General features: G+C 34.1%; 3 protein-coding genes across 3 annotated transcripts; 1 reads left to right on the top strand and 2 right to left on the bottom strand.

Moving 5' to 3' along the window:
- Nucleotides 1-1,148: 1,148 nt before the first annotated feature.
- Nucleotides 1,149-2,438, bottom strand: LOC110893126. Its single transcript, XM_022140245.2, has 5 exons — nucleotides 2,298-2,438; nucleotides 1,945-2,212; nucleotides 1,765-1,861; nucleotides 1,335-1,462; nucleotides 1,149-1,237 (listed from the first exon to the last, which is right to left on the bottom strand). The coding sequence occupies exons 1-5, from the start codon at nucleotides 2,436-2,438 to the stop codon at nucleotides 1,149-1,151; spliced, it is 723 nt and encodes a 240-aa protein (XP_021995937.2).
- Nucleotides 2,439-8,635: 6,197 nt separating this feature from the next.
- Nucleotides 8,636-9,426, top strand: LOC110895372 (uncharacterized protein At5g65660). The gene is made up of 2 exons (XM_022142687.2): nucleotides 8,636-8,969; nucleotides 9,170-9,426. Exons 1-2 carry the CDS (start codon nucleotides 8,727-8,729, stop codon nucleotides 9,338-9,340), a joined length of 414 nt encoding a protein of 137 aa, XP_021998379.1. The 5' UTR covers nucleotides 8,636-8,726; the 3' UTR covers nucleotides 9,341-9,426.
- A 16,293-nt stretch (nucleotides 9,427-25,719) lies between these two features.
- Nucleotides 25,720-26,369, bottom strand: LOC110893127 (guanylate kinase 1-like). The gene is made up of 4 exons (XM_022140246.1): nucleotides 26,364-26,369; nucleotides 26,187-26,264; nucleotides 25,964-26,085; nucleotides 25,720-25,855 (listed from the first exon to the last, which is right to left on the bottom strand). Exons 1-4 carry the CDS (start codon nucleotides 26,367-26,369, stop codon nucleotides 25,720-25,722), a joined length of 342 nt encoding a protein of 113 aa, XP_021995938.1.
- Nucleotides 26,370-26,698: the final 329 nt, after the last annotated feature.

Raw genomic sequence — 26,698 nt, 5'->3', positions numbered from 1 at the left:
GTTTTAGCATAAAATTTTGAAAAATCCAAAAAGATTTTCGACAACTGGTGTTGAAAAGCTGATTTTCAAAATCCCAAGTGTTAAACATGATGAATATTAACTTGAGGGGGAGTTTGTGATATAAGTGAGAAAAGATTTTGAATCTTTGGTTTACAAGTGGTCATCAGAAGCTTTAAAATGTAAAATCATTCTTTGATTGATTTTGTTTCTACAAGTGGTAAGCAGAAATTGTAAATTTGTCAAATTATAAATTTGTGAAATTTATTATGTGGTAGAGATTATGCAGGTATGAAATCTAAGAAAAGTCAGGTTCTGATTCCTGAAGATTCTGTAAATAAAGAAAGCCAGGTTTTGATCCTGAGCAAAGTATGAGCCAGGTCACGATCTTGAACCTGTGAAAGCCAGACTGTGATACCAGCTTATCGAAAGGGGGAGTCTGTAGATGTTAAAAGCCAGGTTACGATTCTTGAAGATAAAGTTCACACAAGCTGATGATGCTGATGAACTTAAGGAATCAAGATATCTGATCAAGAGAAGCAAGAGCCAAGTTCAGTTCCTGGTAAAGGAGTTCGAGGGGAGTCTGTTGGTGATGATAGAGAAGAGAAGAGAGAGATTTGAGGATGCTTTACAATGTAAGATACTTCAAAAGAGGAGCCCGAAGACTGATAAAGACTGAAGATGTTGAAGACTCGACACTTAAGACTCGTCAACATTCGAGGGGGAGTCTGTTGGTGCATGCGTCTGTCGACTTCGTCTTGTATCAAGTCTTGATCTAAGATTTGTTAAATCAGGGCACGTAGTTTGAGATAATGTAATTCCGCTTGAAAGGAGTTAATTCCGCTTCTATGGTATCTAGGTAATTCTGCGCGGAATTAAGTTCTGCTTGGAACCTTAATTCCATTTGGAACAGTCTCAAGCGAAATTAAAACCCTATAAATAGGCTTCAAGCGAAATCATTTGTAACAATTCCGGTCTGTGCAATGAAGTGCTGCCGAAGTGTTGTCTCGCTGTAAATTGTCATCAAATCAATAAAATCGACAGTTAAAGTGATATTCTTGCTGAATTGACCTCAATACGACTGTTTCCGCCTTTCGTATTGAGCATAAACTCTTCTGAACGACTCGTTTGGGTCCGAAAACGATCCCACATTACCTCCTCCTTAGCTCATTAACTTCATCAATTTCTTCATTCAGAAAAATTCGTGTTGCAAACTTATCACTTTGAACAGTATATTCACCTACATGGAAAAGTATATAAATATTTCATGTATACCTGTCTTTATATTGCCAGAAATAAACAGTATAGTTATGATTTGCAGAAAGTAACAAAAATACCTTTCCATTCCTTACACTTTCCATGCTGGATAACAGCCATCACATGCTCATGAGGTGGGACTTTAGAAATGAAGTCCTTAATCTGCAGAGCATAATCATTCCACACAGTACACCACAAAACCTTTCCACTACATGAAAAGAATCTTCATATCAAAACAACATTGAATGAATAAAAACAGAAAATAAATCAGGAAAACTATAACATTTATTAAAGTAGCAAATGGTTTCAATTTCAGTACTATATTCACTAAGAATAAACTGTAGACCTCATTTATTACCATGATTCAGCATTACATACAAACAATATAAACCTCATTTATTACCATTACATGATCTCACATTAAATACAAACATTCTACATCTTATTTATTAACATCATTAAATACATTTTATGATCACTACATGACTGAACATATAAACAACAACTTACTCCAAATCTTCAATATCGAAATTCATCTTCTTAGTCTCCTTTGGAGGTCGATCAAAGATTTCAAGATCTCCACAAGAAATCACAGATCCAGCAACATCTACATGATCACATTATACAAGAATATAAGTAAAACTCTCTAATATTATACAAGCAAGACATGATTACAAAAATATACATTACCAACACTCAAAGCGTTTAACGCCTCTCCTTGAAGAATATCTTCATAAGCTCTGAAATTGAAACCATACTCAACACCTTGCCAATCTCTCACACGAGTAACAGTTGTGCATCTATAAAAGTTGATTTTATAAGGCTGCACTACTACTTTATATAAATCTTTATTCTCACCAACACCAAACTTCGAAAGAATCACAACAGCATCTTCTTGCAGCTGTCCATCAAACACAGGTATCAGATGACTCTTAATACCTCCTTGAATCTTAGCACCCTGAAGAACATTTAAAGAAATTATGTTCTTAGCATACAACACTATATTTTCTAAAATAAAACGGAAAAGCAGAGATATAAATTACCTTCTCATCAATGAAGATGATCTCCATTTTATAACCCTGATTCCATTTTCGTATAATTCTCGCCTTCATGTTCCACATATCCTTAGCAGGATTCAAATCGTTAACAAAACTAAGATTATTACTGTCAACTGATATTGACATGCTTCTAATTCGGAATTCGAGTTGTGATTAAATTTCAAATTTCAAAATCAGAAAAGATGAAAGCGTGATGAAATATGAAGAGGGAAATGAGAAGAAAAGCCTTATATAAGAAGGATGATTGACAAGAGTTTGAATCTGAGTGACATGCATTAATTGCTAATTACTTATTCCCATGTATATTTAAATTTGAATTTCCCGGTAATTAGCGTTAAACATCTGCTGATCTAAAAGTATTACGGAAGATAACAACATCTGCTGCTGCTAAGTATACATTTGCCAAAGGAACCAACTGCTACTACTCGTAGATGGGCAGTGGTTGCCCTTTAGAATGTGGGCCAGACCTTTAAAATTTGAAAATACACAAGACAGTGGTTTGATGTGGGCCAACTTTGAATTTTAAACTCTTTTAATATTAGGCTTTATGATGTAATAATGAGATAAGAAAAGCCTTGTTGGACACCCTCTCCTGCTGACACATCAGCTTTTCTTATGTCACTTGGATTTCTCCTTTTATAGAAAGTATAGATAGATGGTTGATGTTATATGATAAATTGCCACATGGCATTTTGACAAAACCCTTTATTATGAGATAATGCCATGTGGCATTAAGAGGACTTCTTTATTAGTATTAGATTTACAGCTTTTTATTACTGATTGTTTGTTTTTTACACGCCATACTTTGACACGATTCAAAGGTTAAAGAGTTAAATGCCATTTTAGTCCTTGTGGTTTAGGTCATTTTGTCAGTTTAGCCCAAAGGTTTCATTTTTGGTATGTGTCTAAAAAGGTTTCACCGTTGCTATTTTAGTCCACTGCGTTAACTTCATCCATTATTTCTGTTAACGAGAAAGACAATTCGGTCATTTTATATGGCCGAATTGCCCTTCTAATTCACAGAGTTACATATAAAATGACCGAATTGCCCTCCTCGTTAACAGAAAAAATGGATAAAGTTAACCCAGTGGACTAAAATGGCAACGGTGAAACTTTTTGAACCCATAGGCGAAAAATGAAAGATTTTGACTAAACTAACAAAATGGCTCAAACCATAAGGACTAAAATGACAATTAATATTATTTACAGCTTTTTATTACTAATTGTTTGTTTTTTACACGGCAAGCTTTGAAACGATCCAAATTTTGCACCCACTGATGAGAAATATCGGATTCATCGTTGATTTTATGTGTGCATATATATATTATTAGAAATTTAAACCTAATAGTTTAAAGAGTTAAATGTCATTTTAGTCACTGTGGTTTGGACGATTTTGTTAGTTTAGTCCAAAGTTTTATTTTTCGCCTGTGGGTTCAAATTAAAGGTTTCACAGTTGCCATTTTAGTCCACTGGGTTAACTTCATCCATTTTTTTGTTAACGAGAAGGGCAATTCGGTCATTTTATATGCCCGAATTGCCCTTCTAGTTAACAGAATTACATATAAAATGACCGAATTGCCCTTCTCGCTAAAAGAAAAAATGGATGAAGTTAACCAAGTAGACTAAAATGACAACGGTGAAACCTTTTTGAACCTACATACGAAATATGAAACTTTTGGACTAAACTGATAAATTAACCCAAGCCACAAAAACTAAAATGACATTTAACTCTAGTTTAAAAAACCAATTGCACCAAATTATCCATTAGACAACCCGTTTAAAATGGAAATTTAAGCCCTACAAGAAACCAACTATACCATATTCTCTTAGGCAACCCAATTTATTTATCATTTAATTAACAAAAAACCAACTATACCATATTCTCTTAGGCAACCCAATTTATCATTTAATTAACAATTTAAATCCATTAGAAAAAAGTGTGATAGAATGGTTGGGGTGGAAATTGGCAAACAATGATTTTGAAGGGTAGGACAAAGTCGCAAATAAACATAGTCGCACAACGACAACTTTGAACTTTGGGTAGAGGATTGAATGTCGATCTTGAAGCTGCATGCTTCGCTACTTGAGTGTTTGATTGAAGGACCGAGGACGAATCAACATGTAATGTTTCAACTTTTGATTTTTAAATTGAACTTGAATAAGCTTGAGGAAAATATGATTTTTTTTTTTTTTTTGAATTAATATGAAATATGATGTTTCGATTGAACATTTGAACTTTGAAGGCTCTGAACTCTGATTATTGAAGGAATGAAGGCTTGATTTTTTTTTTATTGAACTTGAATCAGACAGTAATCAGGTATGTTTCGATTTTTGATGTTTTGATTGAACTTTAGGCTGTTAAATCCAATTTTGGCAATGTGTTTATTTAATCTGCTTTTTATGTTTTATAATAAGATATGGATAATCGGATAGGTTTGAATCTTTGAAAACCATTTGAGCATCTAACCTTTTAGATAGTTTGGATTTCGATGATGGCCATATTAGAGAATATACACAAGCTTTTAGGGTTTTTACTCACCACAAGCCCTAAAATTTTTAAGAATTCTTAAATACAGCCTTTCTAGAAACCACTCATCTATTTCACTTGAGTATCATTTTATGTATGTTACAAGAGTACGTAGTGATGTCCCATCCCCATTATGAGAAAACAAGTATATGCATTCCTTAAACAATATATGACATCGTCTTAATAATTATTATAGCCAAACATGCCCGTAAGACTACAGGGTGTGAGCTTGGGTTTGGGGCGTGGGAACCCAATCAACACCGCTTTAGCTATATCGGGCCAGTTTGGGTAGCGGCGTTGCCCCTCTAGCGTGGTTATGAAGTCTGGCGTGGGGCGGGTTGGGGCGACGACGTGGCTGGCTGAGATTGGCTACCAAAATCAGACCGTCACCCATAGCCGTTGGCCATGGCGGTTATGTAAATAAAATTTTAAAATTTTTTTACTATTTTTTACCTATAAATACTCACCCCAAACATCAATATTTTTCACATCTTCTTTCTTCAAACACAAATTTTCATCCAAAACCAACCCAAAAAACGAAATGGTTCATTGGACCGAGGATGAGTAGCTAGCGCTAGTTTACGTCAATCGTTGACGCACAACGAACGCTACGTCGTGGTCAAACCGCCTACTGGACATGAGCGTTTCAGGAATATCAACAACATGTTAGAAACACGCGTCACAACTTGAACACGTGTCAACATAAGTGGCGGGAGCTAAAACCGCACCTGGATCGGTTTAAAGCATGCTTCGACCGTGTGCCTGCGGGCGACCTAAGCTACAACGATCGAGTGAAGATCGCCAAAATCGAGTATAGGCACGATGGGAACCCGGAATTTCGTTGGGTTCTCCACTTTAATATTTATCGTACTTTGTAATTTTTTTTTAGAATTTATTATGAAGTTTTTTTTAGGATTTATTAAGTTGTTTTTTTTAAATTTTTTAGGATTTATTAAGTTGTTTTTTTTTTAATTTATTAGGATTTTATGTAACTTTTTTTAATTAATTTTGTGGTGTGTTTTATTTTATAAATGTCAAAATATAAAAAAAAAATAATTTTCACATGTCCACCTATGCAAGCTAGCCCATGCTGCTCTCACACCCCACTTTTTTTCTGGGTGGCCTGATGAAACCTATCTCCGCCACATGTCAACCCAAGCCCCACTCCCAACAGTCTAAGTTGCAACAATTAGGCTTTTCCATTAGGGTGTTGTTAAACATACCCAAAAGTCAAAGGAGAGAGAAATGTGGGTAGGAGAGAGAAATGGCTGGCATTAATTACCCAAGCTTTAATTACCTAATGATTCTATTTTATTTTTTAATTAATAATTACAATCATTAGTTTTTAGCTTTTTATATTATTTTTTAAATTAACATAAAGTATTTTTTATACAATCAAACTTTTATATAATGAGTTTTTTTAATCTTTGTTATAACACACAAATTTGACAAATGTTTTTGAATAAATTATTCAACTTTTAAACCAATCAAGTTGAATAAACTTATACGCACATAAAACAAATGCGTTGAAAACAAAATTACACCTACTAAAAATGAAAAATATTTAATTACCCGACCTTTGACACATACGTAAACTTTTATACATATGTTCATTTTATTTTTTTTAGTTTTCATAAATTTTATTAATATATAAAACATATTTTGCTTCATTCTCGAGTTTAAAAAAAGTTTATTAACAAATTGATCGTGTTTTGTTGGTTGTAAAGTTCATGAAGTTGTCTCCGGAGAATTTTCAGGCGAAAATCCGGCCAAAGCATTAGCGGTGACACATTAACGACAATTACGACTTTCGTAATATAATCTGTCAATTTCCCGACGTCAACATAAATGTAATAATGGTAACCGAAGAAACACCGAAAGCATTACTAAATGTAATCTCGTTATTTATTTTAACTTTTACACTTTCGTATTTCTAATAAAGTGCCTTGATTATTTATTTATTAATATTGATATTAATACTAATAATAGTATAATAAAATATAAAAAAGTAATAAAAGTATTATAAAATAAAATAACATAAAATACATAATCATTACTTTTGACTTTATAATAAAACATAATTATTACTTTTTACTTTATAATAAAATAATATTATAAAGTAGTTAATCATTACAAAATTATTACTAAATTTGACTTTGGGTATATTAATCCTTTTCATGGGTATATTTATCACACCCCTTCCATTAACATAACTATCTTTTTATGTTTTTATTTAAAAAGGTAAAAAAAAAAACCTTTTTTTCTTTGGTAAGTGTTTTTAACCTAAATACATACTTTGCTTTCTAAATATTAGATCATAAGATATAGAAAATAGTGTGATATACAAGTCCTTTTCTCCCCACTCGGGAGAATCAACAATTTCATCGTCCACCCAAATTCCAACATACCAACACCTTTCTCCCACTTGCAATAACCACCAATCATCCCACCGTGCAACCACCTTTCTAATTTTAGATAATATGTGATATATATATATATGTTGAGTAGTCTTATGTGTTGCTCCATTTCGAGCCACTTCTATCATGTTTAATGGCGACCACGTTGGACCTATATCATCATCGTATTAAAAATTATAATACTTTAGGTTCAAGTCATCACACATATATGACGCAAATCATAGTGTGTGTACCATCACATCCTCAAGTTAACTATTGTAACCTCATTTCACATTCATCGGTTCATCTCATGGTAATCTTAAAATAAGCATAGGCTCATCACATGTTAAAGCGGCGGCTCAACGGGGAGGAGTTCACCATTATGCCTAAAATACCATATAGCCTGAGAATGGATAGTTATAGGCCTATGGACTCGGGGCAGACCCAACTCCCAAGTGAGCCCTTGGGCGGGCGCACCCTTTAGAAAAATTTATTGTATTTTGAAGGCTAAAATCGCCGTCGCACCCCTTGAAATTTTGGTTAAATCTCTCATTCGCACCCTTTGAAAATAATTTTTGTATCTGGACTTCTATGGTCCATGTGGTAGTTTTATATATCCTAGTATCCTACTTCACTAGCCATTGTTTTTTTAAAAGACAGAGTTTTACATTGCGAAACACCTATTCTAAGCGCTTACATTTGTCTTAATTTGGAAGTATAAGTGCAACATTATACTAGACTACGAAGACTTAATGGTGTAACCACTCTTCAACCTATCTTCAGAAAAGCCTGTCTAGTGAATATACGTCACAAAGTCATCATTCGTGACACCTTAGTTAAATCTCACATCCTCCCTTTTACATGAGTGATATTGGGGCATAAGGAACACCTCGTGCCACCCTCATCTTAAATACCATAAAAACGTGTTTTGTATACGTTGATTGTAAATGAGATAAAGCTACATAGTAAAACACGTTTGAGCTATCATAATTCCGAAATGAGTGACGTTCTAGAAAGTCTACACTCAAACAATAAAAAGGACAAATCCACCACCCGATATCAATCCACCTAAGATCCTTTTTAAAGTAGCATATCCACAACAAATCACCCTTTGAGACGGATTTGTCAGTTGTAGCAGTGACAACATGAGATACAACTCCAAATGGTGCATTAAATCTATTTTCTACAACAAGTGTATTACCTTTTAATCAGAGAATATAAATTCAAATCTCATGTAAAAAGCAAGAGAATATAAAATCTGCCTCCACTATCAATTCTCCATCCGTACCGTCCCCCAAAGGAGACAAACTAGAGGGTCCCTTTACACGCATGCACCCACTAACCCCATCACCCTTTATAAATTAATCCCCTCATCCACCCCATTATCTACATCACCTCTTCAATTCCCTCTTAACATACACCACCTCATTATACAACCTCCAAGTGTACTTCATTTGGTAGTTCCGTATTGTTACTGTTACTGTTACTGTTATGGAAGCTGTACTCCGGTTAGTGGAGGCTCCTCCATACTACTACGAGCCACCACCACAACACTCTGACTCGTCTCGCCCAACACTAGGGTTTCCTCTCGGTACCGCCATGCTCTTGATCATCATATTCAGCCTCAGTGGATTTTTTTCTTGTTGTTATCATTGGGACAAGCTTCGTCATCTCCGTGGAGCCTCGGATCCTGGTTTGGAAGACTCGCCTTCCAAACCAAACCCGACATCCATGGTAATTTAATTAATTTATTTATTTTTTAGAATGGCAAACTTACATATCTTATATCGTAAATCTACAACACTGTCCACTAAAGGACTATAGTCTACAAGTGTCAACCACTAGGGAGTGACATTTTTTTTGTCCATCTTGATAAATAAATTAAATTAAATTAAATTTAAATTGTTGAATTAATGTGTTTGTATTATGAACAGGAGAAGAATAAAATAGATAGTGAGAGTTTGCCGGTGATAATGCCGGGAGATCGAATTGCAAAGTTCATAGCGTTACCGTGCCCGTGTGAACCGCCACGACTACAAACGATCACCCTAGAAGAGGCTCAGAAGGCGCCCAAACCGCCGCATATAGTTGTTCCGATGTATTGAAGTTGAAGCTAAATTCCCTCAATTTTCTTCTGTATATATTTTCGTTTTTGAAATATAAAATCGAAATTCTTCTTTGAATTCTCTAACACTGCATCTTCATGGAAAATCAACATTTTTTTATCCCATATAAAAGAAACATATTTAAAGTTGTTGAGTTTATTAGACTAAGTGTAGTAGTATAACTGTAAAATATAAAAGAAAAAAAGAAAAAAAAGCGTATAGTAGTTTTTAACTAAAACAAAATAACTAAAGAAAAAAGAAAATAAAAAATAGTATGTGAGCTCTAAAACTCGGTTAAATACGTCTGTCCCAAACTCGTTTAAAAACTTGTCGGGTTTCTAGTGGGTAAATACCCATTGGGTATCGGGTAAATCCGATAATTTAAAAAAAAATTACACGTTGGGTATACGTGTCTCAAAACTCAACGGGTTTCTACTGCATAAGTACTAATCAGTTACATGTAGTATAATTATTATAAAAGTATATCAAATAACTACAATATATACGGAATAAAATATAGTATAAAATTTGGATGTATCATGTATATACATATTTAAAAATATAAAAGAAATAATATCGGGTATACAACCGGGTAAACTTTATCGGGTAATCGGGTCGGGTAAACGGGCATATCACCAAATCCTAAACCCGTCCCATCCCACGAAAAAAAACCTAATCCCAAACCCGATTAACTGACCTCAAATCAGTCACAAATGTGTCGGGTTTCAAGTTTACCCATCGGGGTTCAATTACCATCCCTAGGTAGAGGAGAGAGAGTGCCGAAAGAGATCCTTTGGTAAGGGTGTAGCCTATGAAGGTTTATGAGAGCACCCGTAGCGGGCGTGTTTTTAAAAAAAAAAAATTGCCCAAAACGCCAAATAACGCCCTCCACCCGCCCCCTAGGCGTTATTGGGCGTGACCTCGCCTGATGCTGTGTTTGCCGTTTTTTGAATAACGCTGAAGGAAGATTTGACTGACCAATCATGTAATTCCAACTCAAATACCTTTATATTTAAATTAAAAAAAAAACAAGAAAATATTAATTAGGTAATCATTGATGGGGCATTATTGGGCATTATCCCACTATGCTCATTTGTGAAAAACGTCCATAATGCCCCTTTGCTGACTGAGATAACACGTGTCGTAAAATGCACATAGCTAGGGGCTTTATTGATGTGGTCTGAGCGTGAAAGAAGAGAAACGTGAAATTGTTTCCAAACAAGCCTACGTCAAAGGACAATTACACCCTTGAAGAACTTTGTGATAAAGAAACAATGACATAAATATTAAAATCAAAGATAAAACATCATGAGTATTTACTAATGATAGTCTCACACTTTAGTAAAGTAAACCATGATGTTGTCTTTTTCCAAAATTAAATACGTGTCGTATTTCTATGAAATGAGTAAAAACTTCACTTAGATGAAAATTTATTTGCAATACCATTACTTGAGTAAACTTTTATATATCTAAGGAGGTGGCAAACGAAGCCTATTTAAAATAAAATGTATTGATATGGTAAAGACAATTTGCATACGGCTTCATTTAGGTTAGCTTAAATTATACAATACGTCAATTTAATTATATATAAATGTGATGAGGTTATACCTTAGTTTCCCATGGCAAATTTGTGGAAATCTTCCTAGAGATTATCCAAGTAGTTTGAAAGAAGAAGAAATGTGAAGAAAAGTGAGTGAAAACTCACTTAGAATACTTGAATGTTTTTGCCTTTCTTTGAGATATTTGAGAGTATTAGAGAACTTGAGAGAATATTAGGTGTGTGGAAAGTGTTTAGGGGGTGTTTGGCCTAGCTTTTTTATCTAAGCTTATAGCTTTTTTAGCTTATTTTTACAAAATAAGCACTAATGGGTGTTTGGTTTAGCTTTTTAAGCTTATGCTTACTAGCTTATATAAGCTAATTCCAAGAAGCTTATGGGAAGATGGTTTTTTAGCTTATTTGAAGAAGATGGGTTTTTACTCATTTGCCCTCAAATGGTGGATTAACTCATTTGAATCTGATACACACAATGGTATTTTACCCCTTCCCATAATACAAAATAACTTAACAAACAACTAAAGATTTAATTATTAATTGTTTTGAGTGATTTTTATAAGTCCTCAAATGGTGAATGACTTGAAAATTTATATAAGTCCATTAGCATTCAAAGTTGTTCATCGCCCGACGGCTCTATGGCTTTGCCAGTATGGCGCCATGTGATTTTAACATTTGTTTTACGTTTGCATGGGCTGGCTGGGAGGGGACAACACATGATACTAGAATTTTCAATGAAGCATTGCGTAGGCCCGGAGTTAATTTTCCACATTCAATAGGTGGTTAGTACCATTCCATGTTTGCTTAAACCTTATGTTTTGCTTAACTTTTTATATAAGTAATACTATTTATTTTATTCATTATAGATAAATATTACGTTGTTGATGCTGGATATCCAAATACTAGAGGTTATCTTGCTCCATATAAAGGAACCAACATTCGTTATCATCTACCAGATTTTCTTCGTTGAAAAACGGTTGCTAGTCGTGCTCCTAGAGGACCTAAAGAGATATTTAACTATCATCATTCATCATTAAGAAATGTCATTGAACGAACTTTTGGACTATGGAAGGCTAGATGAGAGATATTACAACATATGCATGTCAATTACACCTACGAGACACAAGTGAAGATCGTGCTAGCATCTATGGCAATTCATAATTATATTAGAAAAAAAGATACATGTGATGAAGGATTTACCAGGGCGCAACAAGAATCTTACACTCCAAATAATGGTTGAGGATCTAATGACATTAATGAAGTAAATAAAGACACAAGTACACAACGTAGAATAGATGATTTATACATAAGTGTAGTTAGAGATATGATTGCAGGAGATCTAACCAAACCAAGATGAATGTTTATTGAATATTAATGTATTTTTGTAGAAGTTTTACGTAATCCTCGACATAAATATATCCAAAAATGATGGTATAACTCATAAAAACAAAGTAGATACATATAAAATATAAGTTATGTGATAATATGTAACCATGCCCCTTTTAGTCATTTTACTAACATAAGCTAAATAAAAAATGCTAACACAAACACATAAAAAGAACTTATCAACTTGTAGAATATAAGCTAATCCAAACACTTAAAAATAGCTTAGCAAATGAAAGAAAATAAGCATAAGCTACTTTAAAATATAAGCATAAGCCAAAAAAATAAAAGCTAGGCCAAACACCCCCTTAGAAGGTGGTGGAGGCTTATATTTATAAGTGGGGATTAGAATTTGAGAGTTATTGAAGGTGGAAGGTGATTGGAGGAGAAGGGAGGTGGAAAATGGTGAAATATGATTGGCTAAAGAATGGTGGAAATGATTGGATGAGAAAGGAGGTGGAAAAACTTTTGGTTTTGCTCACTTTTAGTCCATGTACTTTGTTACTTGGTTATTTTATGTCATTTTCTTGTATTTTAACTTGTTTTTAGGTATACAGGGTGTATTTTAAGTCTCGATTTTGTGTATAAACACGTATTTAAAGATTGATTGCGTATATAACACAAATATGAAAGGTAACATGTATAAGTATTAAAGTGAATTCCCAATATGATCAAAGTCTCGAGATTGAAATGAAATACGAATTACGATGTTTCTAAAAATAGAAATACGAATACAACTTTCGAAATAAGGAAAATACAAAAATGTGAAGCGTTACACAATTAGGGATTCAATCTAGGGTTCAGACCATCTAGTGGTTTGGGTTTAAATTATACTGTCCTCCAACAGATCTGGTAAACTGATCTGGGTTTAGATCGCGAGAGAACAAAGTGTGTAGGGTGGGTTGGGTGGTGGTCCGGTGGAGCGAGGTGGTGGTTAGCGATGGTGATGAATCTGAACAGCGGGGGCGTTGGCGAAACAAATCTGTTACTTCATTCATGTTGTTGATTGATGAACCATGGTGTCGATTGGGTTAGGGTGGTGGTGGTGGTAGGTTGTTTATGGTGATGGCGGTGGCAGTTTGTGGTGGGAGGTGGTGGTAGCTTGTTCATGGTGATGGTGGTGGTGGTTTGCGGTGGAAGTGTGTGGTGATTGCGGTGGCAGGTTGTGGTGGTAGCTTGTTCATGGTGATGGTGGTGGTGGTTTGCAGTGGAAGTGTGTTGTGATTGCGGTGGATTGTGAGTGGGGATGGTGATTGAAGGTGGTGGTGGTGTTTGATGGTAGTGGTGTTGATGGGTGGGGGTTGTGACAAAAGCTAGAGAGAGAAAATGGTTGTCACAAAAGATATACTGAAGAGAGGGCTAATGAATTGAGGATGGATTGGATTTTTGTAGGTAATGTAATAAATAAATAATAGACACTAATACGTAAAATTACTGAATTACCCTTACTTTGAACTGAAAATCAAAAGTTCCCTTACTTTTAACAGCAAAAATGAACAGAGTTAAGGCCAGGGAGTATATTAGAGAATCAATAGAAACATCAGGGAGTAAAATAACTTTTTTTAAATGATTGGTGCAAGCCATTACTGCAAGATTTCTTGAGAGTAGGCCGAGAGCCACTACCAGTGAGCGCCCAGCTGGACGAATAAGAGCGTGCCACGTCACCCACATGACGGGCGATAACAGAAGGGACATAAAGAATATTCCCCTTAGTCGGACAGCTGACGAGCATTGATAGCTGGCAGACCTCCTCCTTCTCCTTCATTCTCCGGCTATAAATAGAGGACTCCACCTCCAGGTTTAAGGATCCAGCTCTCTCACTCTTTACTCTCAACACACATTATTTCCCTCAGAACAGTACTTATTCTCACGCCAGAGAGTGGTTATAAGGAGAAACCCTCCCCCCTCCTTATTCCCCTCCTTGTGGCGAGTCACCGGTGTTCTGTTTTGCAGGAGATTCAGCTAAAGGTGAATGGAGGAAGAGACTGAACCCTTAATCCACGAGATGAACAGCTGGGATAACCTAGTGTTAACCAGTGTTTCATCAGTAATCAAATTTGATTGAGTTTTTTCCTAAAATGGTGTTGGTGGAAAAGTTATTTACCAAAATGGGTGATTTGAAAAATAATTACCAAAATGGGTGTTTTTCTATATTTCTTTATTTTCTAACTAATCTATAATAATTCTTCTATTTTTATTTAATCAACCTATCACATTTATATTCTTTTCTTCAATCTAACTCATTATATAGATTTTTTAACTAACTTATTAATTATTCTATTTTTTTTTCTTTTTTTATATAATGAAACCCATGTTAAAACAAATTAAAATCCTTGAATGGTCACGAACAACATTTATTTCATTCGGTTATTCATTCGGTTAATGTAAACATGAACACATGTCTTGTTTACGAGAAAGAAAACCATGTTTGTGTTCGATTATTTGTTCGGTTAAAGTTAAATAAATGCACATGAATGTGCTACTTTAGTGTTCGTTTACATCTCTAAAATTATAGGAGTAAACTTTATATTAGAGTGATTTAGCTTATATAAATGTAAAAAGAAATAAAAGAAAATATGTTAAGAAAAAAAGAATTATATTTTGGTTAGTTAAAAAGTAAATAAAATATAAAAAGTAATTGTTTGGAGAAAAATAAATTAGAAACATATTAAGTTAACAAAAAAAAGTAAAAAACATAATAGATTAGTTAATAATAAAGAAATAACAAAAAACACTCATTTTAATAAATATTTTTTAAATCACCAATTTTGGTAAATATTTTTTCCACCCTAACAAATTTGAGAAAAAAGTCATTGCAAAACACCTATTTTGGTAATTATTTTTCAAATCACCTATTTTGGTAAATAACTTTTCCACCAACACTCTTTTGGGAAAAAACTGGTTGGTTTTGAGTATTTTCAGGTCGATCTTAAATTGCTGATAGGTCATAGGTTGTCTCAACTCGACTTTACGAGTTATGTATGATCACACAAAAGATTTAGAGACTATTTGAACGCCAAATCTTTTCCATCTTTTGCTAATGAATCTTCCAAAAAAGTAGCAAGAAGAAATTATAATTGGTTATACATATGTTCATGGTGTTTAATAAAACCACGTAGGATTAGCACATGCATCAAACCACGTAATCTTAACTAACCACTTCGTAATTTGTTTGTCACTAAATCACACTAATATTTGCTTTTACAAGTTCTCAAGATCATCATCATCACTAAACACACATCTAATTATAATTTGTAGATACGTAAATATTAAAGTAATACTCAAAACACAGAATCTAGATCCTTATGCTGATTAATATTTATATTTGTTTCATCAATAGTAAGTTGATGTGATCCTATAATATTTGCTATGAACAATATTATCATTGTGCTAGAAACAATTATTCAGATTCAAATAAGTTGTCAAAATACACATAGATAGTCTATAATTGCCCATCTTCTCCATTGACATCGGTGCACTTGATACTCTCCATATGGAATATCTTGAGTACAAATAGCTTCAATCTCTATTTTGTTTTACGAAAAATGTTAATTTTACTCTACTTTATACCAGTGCTGGACTCAGGAATTTTTCTATAGGGATGCGGAATATTTTAGACCCCTGGGTATATATAAAAAAATCGGTTCATATCGGGCGGGTCATGTAAATCAAAAGAACATCAAACTGAAATTTATATAATAATCAAAAACATGTCAAAACGTCATTATAAACATGTTTAAAATTGTGCCCTACATGTTTTTATTTTTTGAAATCTATGCAAAACATTATCTAGAGTTACTTTTCTAATGGTTCCTCATGAGAAATCTTGCCAAAACTTCCCTACTCATGTTTTCTATCACATATAAATCGATCCATAATTTTCAATTTTAATTTTCAAGCCCTAGTAAAGACTAGAACAACAAAAAAACATCAAAACAACAAAATCATGCTACTAAAGTCTAGAACAGAAAAAAAAATTCATAAAAACACATAAAATTTCAAACTCTTTTAACATCTCTATAACTCTATCTCTCCTAAAAACCATATAAAAATGAAGGTACCTCGTTAAATTTTGTATTCCAGATGGTGGGGTAGCCGGAATCAAGCTTTTCCGGTGAGAATGCAGCCGCTGCCGTCGTGCCTGTTGACTCCTTTTGTGCGTCGGTCCCTACACGATCAGAAGAGGGAGAGTGGGAGAAAGAATTGGAAGGGGTGGTTGGGTTGGGTTATTTTATTTAACTTCAAATTTAATTGGGTTGTGTTAATTGGGCTTGGGTTACAATAGAATGTTTAGTGGGCTAATGGCTAAATTGTTAAGTGAAACTTATTGGGTTAAATTGTTAAGTAAAGTGGTTAAAGAATAATTATATACATTAGGTTATATTCTAATAAAAATCAATGTTCACATTTTTTTAAACTCATAAGATTTTTATAAAGGGGGTGGTTGAAAATTTCCAAGGGGTGCGATTGAAAATTTTCAAGGGGTGCGGTCGAGATTTTGCGCGAAATTTAACCCTAAAACCTTTTTTTTTTCAAGGGGTGCGGCCGCCCACCCACCCAAGTGGGCAGGTCCGCCCCTGATTTACACTAATAATTCTTAAATACTCTCTTTGTCTAGGTTTGAACTTGTGACCTTCCTTTAAAATACAAGTGGCTCTACCAAATATGCTACCCCACATTTGCATTTATTTTTAAATTGATATATTCTGAGTTGGTGACTCCATTGTTGTTTATTGTCTTAAATCTTCTCTAGAATCTAGATGAGATGTGTGAGTTGTGATAGAAAGTTATAATGTATACCAAGGGAGTGTCCAAGTGTTGGGATTTCTGTTTTTGATCTCGGAATGTTTCCTAGATCTTTTGTTTTAATTTCGCTATGAACAGATTTTTGGAAATTGAATGGTTCTACTACTTATAAATTGAAATAACAAAATTCTTTATGTTTAAATCGATTACGTACGTAACCTCTTTCCTCTTGTCTCTACTCTTTTTTAGTTGGATCCTTGAAGGATAAAGAAATTAGGTATGAACGATGGAAATTCAAGTTTCTTATACTTTTTAATAATTATTATGTGGTTTATGAGTTATGACTTTGGTAAGTGGAGTACCTTTTTTCTCCAATAAAACATATTCAAGTTATATTAGTCTATATTATCTTGTTTTATATTAATTATTAAATGTTAATTTTAATTCCCTACCAGTCCTATTGATGTATAGTTGCATGTAATTAATATATTAAAGAATAACTAGCAGTTACACATTGTGACGCGTTAAACTGAATTGTTTTATAATTTTCACGAATATAAAATAACAAAAATGGTTGAAAAGTTGCTGCAAATTAAATATAAACTTTACAAAAATATCAAAGGCCCATATAATAAATCAACAATGATAACTAAACAAAATATTTCTAAAATTTCATCTTGTTCTATTTTACATTTCTTTTGCAATAGTTTTAGAATGCTAGAAAAATGTAAACATCTACATGTTGACATCACTAATGTATAATTATATGTGCTCTGTTGTGGGGATATTATGCGTATATGTTTGCATTATGAGCCGGTTTTGAAATTGGAAGTGTAGATAAAAAAAGCACATTAAAGAGGTATATTCAAAATTTGAGAAAACATTACGTTGCTCGGTTTAAAAAGAAAAGTTAAACTTCACCTTGATTTCACAAAATCTCCATGTTTCTTCGCCACATATCCCTTCCTTATTGCATGTATCATCTAGAGAGTCATATTGTGAGGTTAAAGTTAATAATTTAAATGTCTTAACTAATACTTATTTTGATAAATGAATCAATTAAAAATGTTATTATTGGTGATGTATCCCAACTCCCAAGTAAATACCAATGAAGATGCAGATACTTTTGTGGTTTATATTTTAAACGTTTAATAGCATGGGTGAGTGTTAATCTTGCTAGCATGGGTGAGTGCTAATTTTAACTTTATATAAGCTAGAACCATTTCTTTTAGAAGTTCAAGGGGTAAAGTGATAAATGGTAAAAGTAAAATGGCATAAATGGATATTAGGTCTTAGACCACATGGAGTGGGTGTGGAAGCCCCTTCACGCCGGGCACATCGGCCCGCGTATGGCGTGGAGGGCGGGAGGAATCTCATCGGCGTGGAGGGGAAGACTTGATGAGGTGGAGGCTCTTGATTGATGGGTGTTGTTTGGGTTGGTTTTAATTAGTTGATGTTAAAAATTTTTAAACGTCACTTTCACGTCCCACCCGCTCTGTGCTTTTTTTTACCATGTCACCTTGCTAGCGTGATTGTCAGATGACACTTAATACTCCCTCTTCATACGATCCCATAGTCTAGAAAGAAAGATTCACCAATTTATTGCATCCATTTCTTTCTATTCATTATTTTATTCAAACAAAACCTTTTTTATGTTTGACATTTCTACCCTTTATTATAAAACAATTCCCTATCATCCATGGTGTTTTTGTAATTAAATTTAAAATAGATGTCATTGTCTGTAAAATAGATAACATGCTATTTAATATACAACTACATATAAAACTTGTGTGAAAACACGGATAGTTTTTAAAAAATTTACATACCAAATTTTATTAAACAATAAATCACTATACATTGTCCTAAGAATTATGACCCAATAGAAAACTTTCCTTTATTCAAAATAACAAAGAAATTAAGCATATTTAAATCAAAATGGTCACTCATTCATTGTCCTAAGTGTAGACTTAAGTATATACCTAAATTAACGGGGGAATGTTCACTTGAGAAGAAAAAGAACAAAGGTTAATTTTGTAAAATATTAAATAGTTTTTTCACTTATCTCATTTATTATCATTTTTGACTAATTAATTAGTTATAAAGACTAGTATCATCCACACTAACTTTTTTTGCCTACACACATCAAAAGTTATCTTACATATTTTGAAATTCATCCTACACGTTGAAATTTATCCTACATAACTCGTAATTTATCCTACACAACTCTTGATTTATCCTACACTTTAAATTATTTTATTTTATTTTTTTGAAAAAATATATATTTTGAAGATAAGTTACAAAAAATTTAATGTAGTTAGTTATTAAAGAGGAAGACTAGAAATTAGTGACCTATGTAGATTTACCAATGTACCCTTATAGTAACATTAAATACTTATATTAAATGAAGTAAAATAAAGCATTCTTATTGGTTAAAATTTCTTCTTTTTTGTTCTTACAAAAAATTTCTTCTCATTTGAACTCTCCACTATATACCATAAGTAATTAAGTGTATCTCTAATGATATGACGCTATAAAACTCTTGCAAGAAGGCGTTTTTCAAGGTCCTCAAATAACAGCGGGCAAAAAAAAAAAAAACGAAAATAGCTTCGAGTGAACTCGCCCTCACGGACCTTGCCCCTTGAATATCAATGTCAAGAATACGTCTCTACGTATATATAAACTCAATAGTTAAAAACATTTTTTTTGTCATACAATAATGTCTTCGTCCATGTTTACTTAAGAATATTGTACACAAGCTAAAAAAAATACCTTTCAAGAATCAGCAACGACATCAACAAGAATTATAAATATATAAATAATTAGTTAAAAATAAATAGTTAAAACTTGAAATAGAAAACCTAAATCCAGCCATTATTAACTTTTCCACTTGCTAACCACAACATAAAGAAAACCTCACTAAAGCTGGCTCAAAACAACCTTTGCAAGCCTTGAAGAGTCAATTTAGTCATCAATATAACACCCTTACTAAATAATTAAAGTTTTATACAAATTACCATGTCATTTAAAGATTTTACAAAACAATCTTGTTCAAAATATCGAGTTATCAAAGTGTTTTTGAGTTTTAAGACATTAACTAAACATACATGATGATTGGTTTACATAAGATCATTATACAAAAGCGAAAACTTGATTCTTTATCGTGTTCGGTTCTTCATTGACGGATTGATCATCATCCAAAGGTGTTTGCGAACCTGAAAACTGAAAATTTTAAAATTCATTAGCGTTATAACACAAATAAAATCAATTGACAAGATAAGCTTGGCCAAACAACAAAAACAAAGCAATTTAGACACGGTGTGGCGTCGGCGACGACCCTGAGGGGCGTCGGCGACACCTCTTGCTTTGTCGGGTCGGCACTAGAAGCCAGTAGGCAGAAAGATAGGGCGTCGGTACCACATGTGGCGTCAGCGACGGCCCTGAGGGGCGTCGGCGACGCATCTTACTGCACAAATTTTGCTGCTGTGTTGTTTTGGATGCTCGTTTGACCCGTTTCAAGTCCCTAGCGATAAAATACGACTTGGGCCTTCCATAAACACTTTTATAAAAAAAATTCTTCCTATTTTCAAACTTGGGTTACTTCCGCGATGAAGATTTATGTAAAATATTCATCATCGGAATCATATTTACGTTCTTATGTTTCTTTATGAAAATTTTTAATTTGTCTCTATGTCCAATTAACCCCTATCCTCGCGGACAGAATTTTTGTTTGTAAAATGTTAACTCATTCTTGAGTTCCATATCTCTATTATTTCGCGCTCCAAATCCCGGTTTGCGCTTCTAAGACAATTGACCCATTTATAGTCTAAGTGTATGGACTTAGACTAAATAATAAAATTACTTCTTAGGATTTCACATATTCCTTAAACTCATTCCGAGTTTCAATATTTACGGCTCTCACGCTACCGTAACCGGTTCGCGAGTTTTAATCAATGATTACCCATCACTCGGGCTTAACGTTTGCGGATAAAGTGCTCCCGTTACCTGGTTTGCACTTATCCTTAGTTGACCCGTTTAGTTTGTCCTTATGAAATTCATCATTTCAAGCAACTAAACATACAAATTTTCAGATTTCTATATAGTAACTAAATTCAATAATAAAGGCTAATAATAACAATGTTAATAAACTATGAGTAAATTACAAGTTTTGTCCTTTATGTTTGTCTCAAATTTCAGGCGCTATCCTTTACCTTTAAAATTGATGAGTTTTGTCCTTAACGTTTCAAAATCCTACACGTTATGTCCTTTAGGGCAAACCCAGTTAGAATTTTCTGTTAAGTTATGCGATGTGCATTGCACACGAGGGTAGAACAATCATTTCCCTTCCCCACTTGTGTTTCCCCCCTTTAAAACCCTAATAACACCCCCTGTTCATCTTCATCCCCAATTCATCTTCATTAACTCATCATCATCATCATCTTCTTCACCATAAAAAAAACCTCTAAAAAAACTTGTGCAAGAAAAATTCATTACGCTATTGTCTCGCCAACACAACACTAGGCTTGATATTTCTTTTATAAACCCCCCAATTTCTCTCTCTATTTGTTGCATTCTTCAATTCTTTCATACATAATTATCGTCAACACTTTGGAAGATTTCAATCCCATCTTCTTCTTCTTCTTAAACCCGTTTACATTCCACGCAATCTTGCTCTGGAAATTTCATGTCAAAAAAGCGAATCCAAACACAACGGTAATCCATAATCGATTAATCGATCAAATATTCAGGTTTTACTTTCTAATGATAGTGAATTGCAAGGATTGTCCTTTATCTTTATATCCATTTGCAGGCGTTGTCCTTTATGTTTAAAATTGAAAGTTTTGTACTTTATGTTTTTTAATCATACACGTTTTGTCCTTTAGCCCTAACCCAGTTAGATTTTTCTGTTAAATCAAATCATACAAGGGTAGTTTAGTCTTTTAACCAATTATTAAAAATAGTTTAACAAATAAAACAAATATATATATAAATATATACACACACAAAACTCTTATCTCCTTACCCCCTCGCTCTACTGCCTCAACCAGCCACCACCTCCTGCCACCACCCTCCATCACCTTCCACCGCCATTAATAGCCATCTCCATTTGTAGATCTGGTTTTGTAAACCTGAACATATGTTCCAAAATTACTATGAAGCAGGATCTGATATTGATAGTCTTGACTTAGAAGTACTCAATGGTTTTAACCCTGATTCTGTGAAAAAGAATGGAGAAATCGAAGATCGGGAGAAGATTTGAGGGGAAAGTAGCCATCGTTACAGCATCAACTCAATGAATTTAAGCATTTCACCATCGCTTGTCATCTCTTCTCGCAGACAGGTTCATTTTTGCCCTAATTACATCATTTTTTTGTTGAATTAAGTATTCTTTAACTTCGAATTGCCTTATAATTCCCATATTCTATATATTTTCATGGATTTCGCTGAAAAATCTTACCTTTAAGATCATTGCAATCACTCATAATACTGATTTGGGCTTTTTTGTCACCTGAAAGGAATTTAAGCATTTCACCATCAATCATAAAGAAAGATTACGGTAGTGGGTGGTTTCGATGGGGGCAGGTGGTGTGGTTTTATGTAGGAGAAAGGAGAATTGAGATAGATAGAGAGAGAGAGAGAATTAGAGTTTAGAAGGAGAGAGAAGCAGGGGATCGGAAAACATATCGCGAGTGATAATTTTGTGGCTGGGGGTTACCAATGGGCTGTGTATTTCTATCCTAATTTCGTAACTATAATGGTGGTGGTAATGGGGGGTCCGATCTGTTCAATCCGATTCGTGGTGGTCGTGTTATGGGGTTTTGGAGGTGATTAGCAGATGGCGGTGGTAAAGGGGGTGGCAGGTTTCAGGTGGCGGTGGTTTTGGGGGTGGCGGTGGTTATGGAGGCGGCAGGTGCAGGTGTCGGTTGTTAATGTGGTGGCGGTGGTAATGGGGGTGGCAGGTTTCAGGTGGCGGTGGTTATGGGGGTTGTCGGTGAAGGTGTCGGTGGTTATGGATGTGGCAGGTGCATGTGATAGTGGTGATGGGGTTGCAGGAGGTGGAGGTGGAGGTGGAAGTGGTGGGAGAGAAGATGGAGAGAATGAAAGATTAGGGTTTTTGTGTGTTTATATATATATATATATAAAATTTTTTTATTTTTCTTAAACATTTTTTTAAGTTATTTACACAGTTAGTCCCTGCAATGGTAAAATGACAATTATACCCTCATGTGCATTGCACATGATCAGATTTGACAGAAAAATCTAACTGGGTTAGGGCTAAAGGACAAAACGTGTATGATTTGAAAACATAAAGTACAAAACTTGTCAATGTTAAACATAAAGGACAGCGCCTGCAAATGGGTATAAAGATAAAGGACAATCCTTGCAATTCACTCTTCTAATTATGTTTTAATATTATTGTAATCGGTTTAACACTTAATAATATTATATTGGGTATGTATGTATGTATTGTTGAGATTATTTATTAATTAATTTTATTGTTTGTTTATTTGGTTGTTGGGTAGATGGGGGATCAAGGGTTTGGTTACACATTGGATGATGCACTAGGTGCAATTGGGTTTGGGAGATTCCAATATGTTATGCTTGCATATTCTGGGTTGGGGTGGGTAGCAGAAGCAATGGAGATGATGCTGTTGTTGTTTGTGGGACCGGCTATTCAGCCCGAGTGGGGGCTTTCTGCTAATCAAGAAAGTATGATATCAACTGTGGCTTTTGCTGGGATGCTTATTGGTGCATATTCATGAGGTATTGATGAAGATGAATGATATGAAGATGAATTGGGGATGAAGATGAACAGGGGGTGTTATTAGGGTTTTAAAAGGGGGAAACACAAGTGGGGGATGGGAAATGACTGTTCTACCCTCGTGTGCAATGCACATCACATAACTTAACAGAAAATTCTAACTGGGTTTGCCCTAAAGGACATAACGTGTAGGATTTTGAAACGTTAAGGACAAAACTCGTCAATTTTAAAGGTAAAGGACAGCGCCTGAAATTTAGGACAAATATAAAAGACAAAAGTTTTAATTTACTCTTAAAGTATTTAGTCGCGTACCTTAGGGCTTATTCTTAACCTAGCGTTTGTCCCGGTTTGGTTACCCGATGCTTCACCCGAGTTGCCTATAAGTACAACCCCAACATCGTTAAAACCCTTCGGGTTGTAACTAAACATAACAACTTGTAAACCACATAACTTATATGTTCTTTTTCACAATTGTTATGCATGTGCACGATTCCTAAACTAACCTTGCTAGGTCTAAAAATCAACAATCATCTATGTAAACCCATCTCATAACATCAAGGTGATTGGTTTAATCAATTAGCACATAAAACTCAGCGCATTAAACATCCATTACATTATTCACTAGTATAGTTCATGTTGTTCTTCATACTCATCAAGACCCACTTCTCATTCATATGACTAATCCACCTATCTTATTGTTCATTTTAATTTCTTCTCGGTTAGAGGAAGCTTTCATGTTTCTAAACATTCCTATAACATCATTTTACTATAACACAATAATCCATCCAAGAATCGAAATTCAAGAAGTTCATCAAAATCTCCATACTTCATTAAATAAGAAATTTTGACATACCTTGTGATCTTCTAGATTAGGTGATCAAAATTTCGATTCATGCACGTGATCTTAACCATTTTTGTTCTTTCAATTTGGAGGATTAGATGATTTTAGGGTGAAGATGTGTTCTTCCCCTTCCCTCCTTTCCTCTGGTCGAACAACACACCACCAGTGTGTGTTTTTGTTTTAATTATTCTGTTTAATAACAGTAGTTGTCAACTTGACCATTTTGGTCCTTGTACTTTGCTTTTATTTATAATACTCAATGGCCTTGTTTAATTATTCCATTATGTAGTGTTTAACTAAGTTAGTTAACCTTGTTCAATTATGTGTCTAAACATATATATATATATATATATATATATATATATATATATATATATATATTTCTAAATAGCTATATACATTTATTTATATATTTAATATTTTTGGGGTGTTACAATCAAGTACCTGCATCACACAAAAATCCAGCCATTATTAACTTTTCCACTTGCTAACCACAACATAAAGAAAACCTCACTAAAGCTGGCTCAAAACAGCCTTTGCCAGCCTTGAAGAGTCTATTTAGTCATCAAGTACCTGCATCACACAAAAATATCAGAGTCTGATTCTAAATTTAGAGAACATATGCGAATTGGCTGTAGCAGTTTGTGTTGAAAGTGAGTGTTGTAGGGGAAATAAGTCACTTCACCAATTGATTTGTGTTGAAAGTGAGTAGTTTATCAGCAAACATGTTATTTTTATATTTGCAGCATGACTTTTGTAAAGAGAATCTGTGTATGATGTTGTACATACTTTTGTTCAAAAGTCCCACAGTTAATCAAGATCTTTTCGTTGATTTTGGACAATAAAAGGTCCACAGGCAAATCAAACACTTTAGTCGCTGTATTTGACAATGTAACGCTTCATAAGAATCAATTAAATTTGCATAAACGATATATAATCAAATGTGCAGCTCCGAATTTCTAAACTCATACCGGTTATTGGGGCAACGTTGATGTTTTTACTAATACCCAAGATATTCTACAACAAAATCTCAATATTAATCATGTAGAATCATATTAAAGGCTTTTAAATCCTATATAGCTCAAATGTGTATCCACCTAAAATTGCTCGTAACACGCTTTAATATCATCGTTCACTATAATATGATCAAAAAGCCCCAAAGATTGTCCTTGTTCAAGTTCAGCCTTTGCGTTTCTAAGTCTTTTCAAGATCAATTCTTCGGTTTCCGTCCCTCTGTTGACCAAATCAAAGAACCTTTTTAATCAACTTGAAGCCGAACAAATTCAATATTGTTTCGTAACTTAACTTTCGTTGACATTTATTTAAAGATAAAACTCAAACCTTGCACGAAGGCATTTTTCAAGGTCCTCAAATGACAGCGAGCAGACAAAAACCAAAATAGCTTCGAGTGAACTCGCCCTCACGGACCTTGCTCCTTGAACATCAATGTCAAGAATACATCTCTACGTATATATAAACTCAAAAGTTAAAATCTTTCTTTTGTTCATTATGAATGTCTTTGTCTATGTTTACTTAAGAATATTGAACACGAGCTAAAAAATACCTCTCCAACATGAACAAAAGAATACATGAGAAGCCCTTGAGTGATTCCGGTTTTGTTCCTAGAATGGTCGGTATCACCCTGTAATCGACCAAAAACATGACCTTTATTGCATGGATTTGTACCCCTTGAATGTCCATTCACCACAGTGCCCTGTCATGCTAACACCAGGCAGCGAACTTCCATTGCTAAACATCATTCTTCTACATTCTCAAGCTAGAAAAATGTATATTCTTCACATATGTTTTTTCTTTGGCTTCTCTTCTTTTTTCCCTTTGCTTTTCATGAACATTTATTCTTCAAGATTGTGTCCAGTTCAGGGTCCAACGAGCTTCAAGCCGACAATTTATAACTTTGCAAAACACTTCTCTTAGTTGTGGTTGAATGTATCTAGACTTACATAAAAACAGTTCTGAACTTCAACACTGATTCAAGATTAAACAAAACATGAGCATTTGTTTGAACACCATCTATAGATTTAGTTGGTAATGGCTTCAAAATCAAACACATAATGG

The sequence above is a fragment of the Helianthus annuus genome, chromosome 12 (assembly GCF_002127325.2).
Source record: "Helianthus annuus cultivar XRQ/B chromosome 12, HanXRQr2.0-SUNRISE, whole genome shotgun sequence".
In the NCBI taxonomy this organism is placed as follows: domain Eukaryota; kingdom Viridiplantae; phylum Streptophyta; class Magnoliopsida; order Asterales; family Asteraceae; genus Helianthus; species Helianthus annuus.
This window is presented reverse-complemented; position numbering and strand designations above follow the sequence as displayed.